Source organism: Argentina silus (assembly GCF_951799395.1).
Source record: "Argentina silus genome assembly, chromosome: 10".
Classification (NCBI taxonomy): domain Eukaryota; kingdom Metazoa; phylum Chordata; class Actinopteri; order Argentiniformes; family Argentinidae; genus Argentina; species Argentina silus.
Window position 1 is genome coordinate 12,642,853 of NC_139664.1, and position 13,243 is coordinate 12,656,095.

General features: G+C 42.8%; 1 protein-coding gene across 4 annotated transcripts in view; it reads left to right on the forward strand.

Annotated features, from left to right (window-relative positions):
* dnah5 (dynein, axonemal, heavy chain 5) overlaps positions 1-13,243 on the forward strand; it is a gene marked incomplete at its 5' end in the record, with an annotated part of 54,455 nt that overhangs the window by 17,741 nt on the left and 23,471 nt on the right. For all 4 annotated transcript variants that reach the window (XM_083679749.1, XM_083679751.1, XM_083679750.1 and 1 more), the window contains 23 exons: positions 213-431; positions 593-655; positions 846-1,084; positions 1,700-1,940; positions 2,203-2,402; positions 2,661-2,814; positions 2,905-3,068; positions 3,241-3,397; positions 3,681-3,893; positions 4,054-4,278; positions 4,836-5,008; positions 5,509-5,687; positions 5,921-6,108; positions 6,777-6,971; positions 7,108-7,242; positions 7,494-7,601; positions 7,849-8,002; positions 8,290-8,436; positions 9,237-9,478; positions 10,710-10,886; positions 11,594-11,798; positions 12,364-12,506; positions 12,888-13,022. In XM_083679749.1, coding sequence (XP_083535875.1) covers positions 213-431; positions 593-655; positions 846-1,084; positions 1,700-1,940; positions 2,203-2,402; positions 2,661-2,814; positions 2,905-3,068; positions 3,241-3,397; positions 3,681-3,893; positions 4,054-4,278; positions 4,836-5,008; positions 5,509-5,687; positions 5,921-6,108; positions 6,777-6,971; positions 7,108-7,242; positions 7,494-7,601; positions 7,849-8,002; positions 8,290-8,436; positions 9,237-9,478; positions 10,710-10,886; positions 11,594-11,798; positions 12,364-12,506; positions 12,888-13,022 — 4,056 coding nt within the window. The remainder of the gene's footprint in view (positions 1-212; positions 432-592; positions 656-845; positions 1,085-1,699; positions 1,941-2,202; positions 2,403-2,660; positions 2,815-2,904; positions 3,069-3,240; positions 3,398-3,680; positions 3,894-4,053; positions 4,279-4,835; positions 5,009-5,508; positions 5,688-5,920; positions 6,109-6,776; positions 6,972-7,107; positions 7,243-7,493; positions 7,602-7,848; positions 8,003-8,289; positions 8,437-9,236; positions 9,479-10,709; positions 10,887-11,593; positions 11,799-12,363; positions 12,507-12,887; positions 13,023-13,243) is intronic.

The following is a 13,243-nucleotide window of genomic DNA, read 5'->3' on the forward strand; positions in this document are numbered from 1 at the left end:
TCTAATCTGCTGTCATTTATAAAGTGTTCCCACACAGTTTGATAAATTGCCTGCTTTGGTACAGTATGACACATAAAACACCAAAATTAGATTTGTTTAAATTCCGTTATAATGTGCAAAAATGGCAAACATGATATGACATGATTTAATGTAGTTGTGAGAGATCTTTATCATGTTATTTCTCAGTACTATTCTTCATTCCCTTCTCCTAGGAGTCCTACGCCATGCTTCACAAGTACGAGCTGTCAGTGGCGAAGGAGGAGGCAGAGAAGGTGGACACACTGCGCTACACCTGGGAGAAGCTGCTCTCCCGGGGCACAGAGGTCCAGAACGAACTGGTGTCCCTGCAGCCCAACTTCAGAGGAGAGCTCATTAACAATGTGCAGACGTTCGTCGAGGACTGTGAACACTTCTATCAGGAATATGACAAAGTGAAGACACGCTCCACACAGCTCTCTGTAGCTGTTAAAACATTACTTACTGCTCGACCTAACACGTTCAAGCTGGCTTGTGGTCATTTATATTTAGATATTTCAAAGCATAATTAGTGTGCTCTGAATAAGAGTGCTAATTGCCTACTTTTAATTCCCAGGATGGCCCCATGGTTGTTGGACTGGCTCCCCAAGACGCAAGTGACAGACTTATCATGTTCCAGGTATGTGCTTCTACTGCACTGTACATGAGAGTAATATATCTATTTCTGTGCATCATTCATACAAAACTGTACATTTCACAAGCATTTCTTTGAGATGTTGTCATCTGGAATCGTATTGTATACAGCCCAAAGGTCTTATGACAACTCATGTATTGATGATGGGAGGATTTACTTAAATTTTTTCTTTCAGAATCGCTTTGACAACCTGTTCCGTAAATACATCACATACACTGGAGGAGAGGAGCTATTTGGCCTGCCGGTTACCCAGCATCCTCAGCTGCTGGAGATCAGGAAACAGCTCACCCTCCTGCAGAAGCTCTATGGCCTTTACAATAGCGTCATCGACACTGTCAACGGCTACTATGACATCCTATGGGCCGACATCCACATTGAGAGAATCAATAACGAACTTCTAGACTTCCAGACACGGTATGTGACAAAAGTAGAAAAATAAAGTGATATCACCACCACTTTTGTGGTCTGATGTGAAACCCACCCTCAGGCCATCATGTAATATGTTTCATTGAAAGGCATGAATGCTCCAAAGGATTTCAATTTCACTGTCCCAATCTGAGTTATCTGAAAGCTCTGTCCTCTAAAGGGGTACTGTCTTTGTGTTCGTCATGGACAGAAATTAGGGTTTGAGATCACCAAAAGGAGGGCAAAGTTATTCCACACAGGGAAAAAGTACTATTGAGTCTGACTCATTAGGGTACACCTTTAAATGTAAAATAGCTTGGAGGATATATGCAGTTTCCTTATGCATGGTGTCTGCAAAACAGGCATACATGTGAAAAGGCCAAAGAGGAGATTTTACAAAATCCTTCTTCCATGTAATGTCTGCCCTTGAATATGCAAATACATCACACAATAGCCACAATGTAAGCCAGAGACAATCCTATGACCTCTATGCATACCATGAAGAAAATGTCTTCTTCATACAAAGCATTGATTATAAACTTCCTTGAGGAACATAATTTGTGAGGAACTTAATTTGTGAGGAACTTAATTTTGTGGTTCAAAAATCTTTTTTGCCCTTACCAGATGTCGCAAGCTGCCCCGTGCCCTGAAAGAGTGGCAGGCTTTCCTTGACCTGAAGAAAACTATAGATGAGTTTAACGAGTGCTGCCCCCTACTGGAGCTGATGACCAATAAAGCCATGATGACACGCCACTGGAAGAGGATCACTGAAGTGACAGGGCATAGCTTCGAGGTGGAGACGGACACCTTCAAGCTCCGAAACATCATGGAAGCTCCGCTCCTCAAATGCAAAGAGGAAATTGAGGTGAACATTTATTCTCTACAGCCTACGGCCAAACGCACAATCCCAATGGCATTGAAATAAGACCCTTGACCTCCTTTACTCTGGATTATAAATATTTAATGTGTTATCTTGACATTAAAGCATGTTTATTGTTCAATAATGTGTGCAGTGTTATTATAATTAAAGTATTTATTGAGTTTTTATTCAGCTCTGTTTATCTGTTAGGCATGTTTATTCTCTAGTGTATATCACAAAGGCACGTTGTTGTATATCAACCTGGCAGGACATTTGCATCAGTGCGGTGAAAGAGAGAGACATTGAGCAGAAGCTAAAGCAGGTGATTGCTGAGTGGGACAACAAGACTTTCACCTTCGCCAACTTTAAAACACGAGGGGAGCTGCTGCTGAGGGGAGACAGCACCTCTGAGATCATCACCAACATGGAGGACAGCCTCATGGTGCTGGGGTCACTCATGAGCAACAGGTAGACCAGAGCTGACATTCATGACCTGATGTTGTCTGATGAACCCAAACTATTTATCATAATTCAGCACACAGTTAGATTTGTAATCTAGAATTCAGCCGTAATACTCTATGTTTAGAGAATGGATTTGTTTGCAATGTATAACCCTGCTTCAGCAACCCTAGTGTCAGTTAATGGCACTATGTAGTCTGTAGTTGGTTTTAGTATTGACAGTGCTTCATTCAGATAATATCTTGACTGATTCCTGAATTCCCATAGATATAACACTCCATTCAAGGCCCAAATCCAAAAGTGGGTCCAGAACCTGTCCAACACTACTGACATCATAGAGAACTGGATGACAGTCCAGAACCTCTGGATCTACCTGGAGGCTGTGTTTGTGGGTGGAGACATAGCCAAACAGCTTCCCAAGGTAAGACCCAATCACCTTTAATCTTAAAGAATATCAAAGAATAGCATCAGCCTCATCAGGGATGAGAATCTGGTCTGATCTGAATCACAGGAGGCGAAGAGGTTCTCCAACATTGACAAGTCTTGGGTGAAGATAATGACACGTGCCCATGAGATGCCCAACGTAGTGCAGTCATGCGTGGGGGATGAGACCATGGGCCAGCTGCTGCCTCACCTGCTGGAGCAGCTGGAGATCTGTCAGAAGTCTCTCACTGGGTGAGCACCCAGCATGGCATTAGTCTCAAATCATTCATGCAGTATGACACCTCAAACCTATGTTTTTCTTTCTAGGTACAGCCTTTTGATTACAGTACGATAAAGTAGTGACGTGTGTAAAACTAGGGTATAAAAATAGCATTTCATATTTTTGTGACTAATTGTGTTCCAGATACTTGGAGAAGAAGCGCCTGCTCTTCCCTCGGTTCTTCTTTGTGTCCGACCCCGCCCTGTTGGAGATCCTGGGCCAAGCGTCAGACTCCCACACCATACAGGCTCACTTGCTCAACGTCTTTGACAACATCAAATGTGTCCGCTTCCATGACAAGGTTAGGGCACAGATGATCTGTCATTATTCAGGACTTGAGAAATTATAGATCTAAAATTATCAGGCTACATATGAACATACTGAGGGCCAGATTCACTAAGCACTCAACTGCACCTCTGTAGGAAATTAAACAGAGAAGGTAGAACAAACAGATAAAATAAAGGTTTGAAGAAGGAATGAGACATTGAAATTAATAACACACAGCTACAGTTTGCCCCTGGTGCAAACACTTAGTGAATCTGGCTCTGTGTTGGACATGTGATTCTAAGTGTCTGACTTCACAGATGTATGACCGTATCCTGGCCATCTCGTCGAGGGAAGGGGAGACGGTGGAGCTGGAACGGCCAGTCAATGCTGAGGGGAACGTGGAGGTGTGGCTCAACGCTCTGCTGAAGGAGTCCCAGAGGTCTCTGCACCTGGTCATCCGCCAGGCTGCCCTCAACATCCAGGACTCTGGCTTCCAGCTTATAGAGTTCCTAGACTCCTTCCCTTCTCAGGTGGGCAGGCATGCTGTTGTAGTCGTTAGACATTCCTTTGTATAAGTCTCAATCAAATTAAACAGTGGTTGGTATTTCAATACCCAAAGGATGTTTTGAATTTTAAAGAGGAATGATGAAAGCAAGAGAAATGTGCACTCACTCTTTCTCACACTATTAGGTTGGACTCCTGGGAGTACAGATGATCTGGACTAGAGACTCAGAGGAGGCCCTGACCAACGCTCGCTATGACCGTAAAATCATGACCAAGACTAACCAGTTTTTCCTGGAGCTTCTCAATACCCTCATAGACATGACCACCAAAGACCTGGGCGCAGTGGAGAGGACCAAGTACGAGACCCTAATCACCATCCATGTACATCAGAGGGACATCTTTGATGAACTGGTGGGTGGATTCATTCTTCATTGCCAATGGTTCAAAGAAAAGAAAAACATGAAAGGAAACTAATCTTCAGTATATGAAGATTACATTTGATACAATTTGACAAACTGCTCCATCCAAGGTTATTTCAGATTTTGCTAATGCTTTCCCCTTGGTGTTCCATTGTAAATATGAAAATACATTTGACAAGTCCTGTGGGGTTGTAGGACTTTCCTACCCTCTGGCAAACAATCCTTTGTTTACAGAATATCTGAAGGCAATATGGCTAATGACTGCAACACAATTATTCCATCTGCTCTGAGTAAATTCAACTTGACAATATTGTTCAAAGCTCTTTGACCCACTTCAGTGCAAGCCTCTCTGATGTCACCCCTCTAGTCAGGATAAATTGCTTTCCTCCTCTCAGTAACAACATCTGGAGGTACAAAACCAGTTTAAATCATAGTTAGGTTTGGGGAGCTTTTTAATTTCAGCACTTGGACTGATACATTCCTTATTCACCTGTTCACATACCCACCCTCCCCCTTCCCCCTCCCCCCTCCCCATTTATCTCCTCTCAGTGTCGACTGCATATCAAAAGCCCCACTGACTTTGACTGGCTGAAGCAGTGTCGCTTCTACTTCAACGAGGACTCTGACAAGATGATCATTAACATCACAGATGTGGGCTTTGTCTACCAGAACGAGTTCCTGGGCTGCACTGACAGGCTGGTCATCACCCCGCTCACTGACAGGTAGGGAGACGGCCCCTGCCCCAGTCCCACTGCTACCACTGTCACTGACAAATCAGACAGATCCCTACAGAGTAGAAGCCCACTGGCCTCTGGCAAGATGGATGTACGCCTGCTTGTAGCCCTGATGAAAATGAATGAACTGGTGCTAGCTGGATACTCAGCTGTGCTTTTTATTCTGTGCACATCCAGTAGTATATTTTCATTAAGCATAACTACTCCGATATCAATGCATCATTGTCATAAACAATTATTCCCTTGATTGATCATAAACAATATAAAGCCCTTTTAAAAAAGTTTTATTATTGTAGAGTATCAGTTAAAACCATCTTCTGGGCCAATATTTGTGGATGATAAATGGTGTTACTTACAGTACACTCCATATTACAATGAAAGTATTTTGAGTAATCATCCACTGCGTCTCACCCTGGTGTGTGTGTGTGTGTGTGTGTGTGTGTGTGTGTGTGTGTGTGTGTGTGTGTGTGTGTGTGTGTTTCTCTCAGGTGCTATATAACCCTGGCCCAGGCTCTGGGGATGAGTATGGGAGGGGCCCCCGCTGGCCCTGCAGGAACTGGGAAGACTGAGACCACCAAGGACATGGGCCGCTGCCTGGGCAAGTATGTAGTGGTCTTCAACTGCTCTGACCAGATGGACTTCAGAGGCTTGGGGAGAATATTCAAAGGTAGATACGATTTTGGGTTGATTTTCTACAACCAGATGTTCTATATGTGATTTAGTGAGACTAGACTCATATACTCATATGCTAGTCTCTCAGTATCATATAGGCCTAATGTGTCATGTGTCAGTGGCTGTAGTTGTGAGGTTGTGTCATTGTATTTGTATAACCTCTGTTGACATGAGCCTATAACATTGGAGAGCGCAATATGTTGTATATGTCTCTCTGTTGCATTGCAGGCCTTGCCCAGTCTGGCTCGTGGGGCTGTTTTGATGAGTTCAACCGCATTGACCTCCCAGTCCTGTCCGTGGCGGCCCAGCAGATAGCCATTGTTCTCACCTGCAAGAAGGAGCGCCGCAAGAACTTCATCTTCACTGATGGAGACAATGTCGATATGAACCCTGAATTTGGCATTTTTCTTACCATGGTTAGTTCAATCAGTTTAATCAGTGAAAAACATACATTTCCTCCCACCAGAGACCTTTAACTAACATTGCATGAAGTTTAATTTTATTGCATAATACACATGCCCTGTAGTGTCATGTCGATTTTGTAAGATGTTCATTATTGGAAGAGTCATTCTATTCATATGGTTCTTTTGATTTCCCTCTCAGTTTTGCTCCCATGGTGACTCATTATGTAGAAATGAGAGTTGTATTCCCCTCAGTGCAGAGGAGGTTACAGTTCATGCTGTAGTTGTGAATATGTCTGTGTGAATTACAGCACCCCAAGGGAACCTCTCTCAAGGTCTAAACACTCTCGGAGCCAAGACCCAGTAATCAAAGATACTTCCTTAGAATTATTAACCTTAGCTTTGTACCTCTGATTACCTTCCAGTACTGTTAATCACAGGCAACCGCACAGTCACCATACTATTTCCTGGCTATTTTATAATCAAGAAGTATTTGTGTGCTTGGTGATGCTGTAGATTTGAACTGTATGTAGGTTTGGTACACTCTGACAGTTTAAATAATTTGACAGTAATATTGAATTCTGTCTCAAGAAGGATTTAATGCTCACATAAAAAGAGATAATGTAATTTTTTTTGGTGGCGAATGCCTTGTGTTTTGCATTTAATTATATTTACCCAATCAGAACCCAGGCTATGCAGGACGTCAGGAGCTTCCAGAGAACCTGAAGATCAACTTCCGCTCTGTAGCCATGATGGTCCCTGACCGCCAGATCATCATTCGGGTGAAGCTGGCCAGCTGTGGCTTCATTGATAATATCGAGCTGGCCAGGAAGTTCTTCACCCTCTACAAACTGTGTGAGGAGCAGCTCTCCAAGCAGGTAATCTAACTCAGGCAATGCTGCAGGAATCATGGCATTGATGTTTCAATGTGAGCTGAACATGTATTTATACGACATAGAAGAGGGATACAGTGCTATGTAGGTTTTTGTTTACAGCGCTACGCTGTTTTTTTAGGTGCATTATGACTTTGGCCTTCGGAATATTCTATCAGTTCTGCGCACACTGGGAGCAGCAAAGCGAGCAAACCCGAACGACACAGAATCTACCATTGTCATGCGGGTTCTCAGGGATATGAACTTATCCAAGCTTGTGAGTACACTCAAACATAAATCAACTGTCTTTTTAGAAACGGATAGTTTAAAAAAAAGTTGTCTGCATTTTTCATACACTGCAGTATTGCCTACATCACCCATTTGTCTTTTATTCAGCTTTTTTTGTTCTCTACCAAGTTAATATAGTCCTCCATGATAGATGTGCTGTGACTTCATCCTCAACGAGGTTCAATAATGCTATAATGCTTAACTTAATTGACATGGCACTATGTGTGTTTACCGTGAAAGATTGATGAGGATGAGCCGCTGTTCCTGAGTTTGATTGAAGACCTGTTTCCGGGGATACAGCTTGATAAAGCAGGCTACCCTGAGCTGGAGACAGCCATTGACAAACAGGTGGGAGGACTCCCCTGAGAGAGCGTTTTATACCACACTGCCATTACATCCGTCTCTAAATATTTCACGTCACTCTCAAGCCTCGAACGATATAGTGCTAAAAGGAATCATCCCATCTTGATATCAGCTCAGAGGCTTTTTTTATGACATGAATAGCTTTTTCATTTAAACATTAATCTGAAGTGTGTTGATGTTAATCCTTTTGTCTGAGTTTCTCTCACGATTGCCCGTATCCTCCAAACTGTAGGTGGCAGAGGCAGGTCTGATTAGCCACCCTCCATGGAAGCTAAAGGTGATCCAGCTCTTTGAGACTCAGAGGGTTCGCCACGGGATGATGGCCTTAGGCCCCAGCGGAGCAGGCAAAACCACCTGCATTCACACTCTAATGAGAGCCATGACAGGTGAGAAAAATCTGCTCACTGCCAGGCTTCATTCAAATAGCCACATGGTGAAAGAGCTTAGCACCTGGAGCTGTATCCACCAGCATACTGCTCCTTTAATGATACACCCTCTGTTCTAAGGCTACTGTATTATGGCCATGAGGTAACATGCTTGGAACATACAGAATTATGAAGAGGTTGTGAGAATGTACTGTGTCGCTGGTTTTTCCATGGGGTTTTGAATTTCTTAATGAGAATGTGCGTGTGTGAGTTTGAGCATGTGTGTGTGTGCGTGTGTGTGTTATCAGACTGCGGCCAACCTCATAGGGAGATGCGTATGAACCCCAAAGCCATCACTGCTCCTCAGATGTTCGGCCGTCTAGATGTTGCCACTAACGACTGGACTGACGGCATATTCTCTACCCTGTGGAGAAAGACTCTGAGAGCTAAGAAAGGTGAGAGGGAGATCGGCTGAAATACTTTACCCTGCCATACATCTACATACAGTATATAGATCAAAGGGAGAACCACAGATGGGATTTTGCTCTACCCAGCATGTATTAGATACATGGATAGAATCCTTTCATCTTAACTGAATCCCGTATACACTACTTTAAGCTGGTGATGTACAGCTTAGGTGGCTTCTTGTACAGCTTAGGCGGGTTGGTTAAATCCTTCTTATTGCGAATAAATATCAGTGTATGCTCCTTCATCTCTATCTCTACTGTATGTTCAGCACTAACATTTGAAGGACCTAAGAGAGAATACTGTTTTAAAGGACCTGAGAGAGAATATTAATAATTTGGGCAGAGGCCAGGTTTTGAAGCACTCAGCTGCGGTGTAGGGCCTGGAAATCCGATCATTGAACACCAAACAACATTAAACATATGCATTAGCCAAGGCTACCATATTGGTTTGAATTATTAATTTTGCTTACTCATGCAAGAGCACCAACCCAACCCACATACAGTACAGTACACATCCCATGGACTTTGGTTAGAGAAATGGGGAAGACCTTTTTGCAACGTTTTTGACACAGTATTTTCTATTTCTAAGTTTTCAATCTTTTAATTCCCCAGTCTTTTTATCTAAAGTGAAAACAACTTGAATACATATTATCCTCTAAACTTCATAGTTGATTCTGATCAGGTTAAGCAGAGTGGTTCTAATTTTACATTTCTCTGCACATCTGGATAGTCCTAGATGGACCAGTAGATGCTATCTAGAATGGTTTTAATTCTACTTTTCTCTGCAGGAGAACACATCTGGATAGTCCTAGATGGACCAGTAGATGCCATCTGGATAGAGAACCTCAACTCTGTGCTCGATGACAACAAGACCCTCACCCTGGCCAACGGAGATCGCATCCCCATGGCCCCAAACTGCAAGATAGTGTTTGAGCCTCACAACATCGACAACGCCTCCCCGGCAACTGTGTCCCGCAATGGAATGGTGTTCATGAGCTCCTCTGTGCTCAACTGGAGCCCCATCCTTGAGGTGGGCACAGGTTTTTTATTGTATTTATTTGTTTTGTTTTGTTTGTCTGAGGGTAGGAAAATTCAAGTCACTTACACAGAGGAAAAACATCAACCTCATATAATAATTTATACACAAGCCATACATTACATGTTGTTATGGCTTTGCGATTATTTGATGGTTTCAGGGTTTCAATATATTGGTTGATATAACATTGAAGTCAAGTTAGTTTTTTGAGAAGACCACTTCCACTTATGAAAAAATAATTTAGCTAAATTAATAAAAACATCACATACTGTATGAAAATGTCATCACTGCTAATCCCAGATTGAGCAGTAAGAATTCCCAAAATAATAAATTCATTTGAAATAGAAATGTTTTTAGAATCCTTTCTCTTTATGAAGTTATTAAAATAGCAATCACAGAACAGAAAAATAATAGTTTCATCCTCTGCCAAGCAGAAGGTGCATGAGGGGTCAATAGAGTTTTTTCCTAGTGGGATAATATTTATAAAGAATTTTATAAACAAAGTCCTAGACGTTATTTGTTACTAAAAGGGTAGGCACAGGGTTACTTATTGTATATACCCCTCACATTTTTCATAGTAGGGTTATACTCAGATTTTCACGTCACATCGATTACATATTCCATAATGAACTATCTATGCACTGCTGGTAATTGCATCAGATTCTAACCTATGAATATTTGGGGTGATCTGACTGTGGTCCTTTTACAGTTGATTTGATTTCCATTGGAAGTTTGAACTGAAGAACTTAAATCTGCCACACATCTATCAAGTATATCCTTGACAGTTCAGTCAACTAACCCCTGCTGCTGATACCAAGTACCAAGCTTCCAGCAGCAGGAAGTTGCTGTTCTGTCAGCCTCTCATGTTGTGCAGAGGTCTTTAAAATACTGACTCCACTGAATTAATGAGGAAAGTGTTGGATTCTAAATTTCAAAGCTATGTCATGTTCAAATGCTCAGAGAGCTGGAGAGAATACAAAGATAGGGGTGTCGGGGATGTGGTGAGAGAGAATGTGTGTAGAATACGTGTAGAAAAAAGTACCCAAGGAAAGAGTGAAGTTTTAGAAATATCATACTAAAAAGGCCACTACAAAAGCAGAGCTTTTATTCGTGTGTGTGGTCATGTGTGTGTCTGCATTGTGTGTGTGTGTGTGTGTGTGTGTGTGTGTGTGTGTGTGTGTGTGTGTGTGTGTGTGTGTTGCGTTTGTGTGTGTGTTGTCCTCAGGGCTGGCTGAAGAAGCGTTCCCTTCAGGAAGCTGACGTACTGAGAGAGCTCTTCTCCTCCTCTTTCCCGGAGCTCTACCGCTTTACTGTGCAGTCCCTGGAGTACAAGATCGACATGCTGGAAGCCTTCGTCATCATGCAGAGCATCAACATGCTGCAGGGACTCATTCTCCCTAAGGTAGGCCATTGTAGCCTCTACAGTCCAATAACAGAAAAGGCATGCTGGGGGCTGAGAGCCGCCAGCAGAGAGATAAAAGCCCCTATTTAGCTTAAACCCATGAATACGGTTTGGGTGAAATAGCCCCATGCTCAGCTGTGCGGTGTCACACGGAAGAATAGGAAAACATTTGAACATTCTAATTCCCAGCTGATGTCATTCATCCCCTCATTGTGATGCCTTAAAGCACTCTCGTTGTCAAATGCAGGGCTATTACTCCCTGGACACAGCAATGCTTCTATGTGGGAATGGATTTCCATTTTACTGTACGTGACCAGAGTTTAGAGAGGTCTTTCACTTTGGAGCAAAAAGAGTCGCTTTTGTTTTGACACATTTGGAATCCTCAAGGCCTATACCTTGACAGAGCAGAGGGCTATCTAGGGATATACTGTGCTGTCACAGATAATGGCACAACCAGAATACCAAGCAAACAAACTGCTGTATTTACAAAACTCGTACCAGTATTTCTTATCTTGCCTCCCACATAGAAATATGATATTCTTCTGTAGGTCTATATGTTTATGATTCATCATTTATATGCTACCAGGGATTCTAGGTTCAAGGTGAGGTACATTGTAGTGACATTGTTGATACAGTAAAGTAGTTCTCTAATATGTACAGTATTGGGGTAGTGGTCCATAGTATTGATTGTCAGTGGTGTGTTTCAGGAGCAGGGTGGCGAGGTGTCACGGGAGCATGTAGAGCGCCTCTACATCTTTGCTCTCATGTGGAGCATCGGAGCCCTCCTGGAACTGGAAGATCGGAGGAAGATGGAGAGCTGGCTCCGTAGCAATGACAGCATCCATCTGGACCTTCCAGACATCCCCCTAGACAGCGAGGACACCATGTTTGACTACCATGTCACTGCCGACGGTGAGGGCACAGAATACAGGCTCCAGACACCAGGGCTGCTTTCCATTCCATACATTGTTTGGAATGGACATCTGCCCTCATTCCCTCCCCTTCTCTGGTCTGATAGGACTGGGCTTATGTAAGCTATAACTCCATCTAGTTTGGGCTGTGTTGCTTACGCCTATTCAGTATTGCCAAATCTATAAAGGGGAGTGAACATGGGGAGGAGACAACTTTCTAGATTGAAATGCAGCCAAGCGTGTGATTCTCTTCTACTGATGGAAGAGACAAACAATATTAATAATGTATAGTGCTCCGGCTCAATTTGAAGTTTTGAGTGGTAGTGCCGGGTAATATAGACGTTGTGTGTGGACATGGCAAGGAGTGAAAATGTCTGAGAGGAACTGTCTGAGAGGAATTTCTTCAAAAATAAACCTCCAACTCATTCAAATGCAAGATGACATCGAAGATGCTGAGACCCAGATGTTTATATTTTCTTTCCTATGGCTTGAATGTTTGTGTTGACAGCTTGAGAATGCAGAGCTATCTAGTTTCATGTTGTGATTGTATGCTATCCTGGTTCCAGGTCAGTGGGTCCACTGGAACACCCGGGTTGAGGAGTACATTTACCCAGCAGACAGCACCCCAGAGTACTGCTCTATACTGGTGCCCAACGTGGACAACGTGCGCACTGACTTCCTCATCCAGACCATAGCCAAGCAGGGCAAGGTGGGAGACCAACCTAACCTCCATTAGGGTCTTGATTCACTGTCCAATATCTACATTGACTCCCTGCTGCTGAGTATACACAATGACTGTGATGGATGATTTTCTCTTTTAAAGTGGCTTCTGAATGGACAAGTGTTCAATGGGCTTTTAAGGAGAGTATTGATCGTATTGTAATCATGTATATTAGTGACCACCCAGCCATGCCATCATCATGTTAAAGATTAGATGGTGAGGGTCTTTAAAATGCAAAACATATAGTCACCTAAGACTCATTTACAATGCTGCCAACATAATTTATAGCCCTGTGTTAATAAAGCTCTTAAAGCTGTTATTTTTAATGGCTGGTTCTGCAAGAGTAATTCCTTTCTCCTTTGGTCCAAGGCGGTGTTGTGTATCGGAGAGCAAGGCACAGCCAAGACCGTCATCATCAAAAGATACATGTCAAAGTATGATCCTGAATCTCACATGGCCAAGAGTCTCAACTTCTCCTCTGCTACAACACCTCTCATGTTCCAGGTATTGTACGAAACACCACACACACACACACACACACACACACACACACACACACACACACCAACACACCTTTCCTTTGAATGTATACCTTTTTACTTATACTGCCGTTTAAGATAGTAGCGCTATGTTTTTCTATGATTAATTTAAATTAATTATATTTCTTGTTGATCAATGCCATGTTCTCCAGTCACTAAGTTTATCTGAATGTAGACACGGTGTGT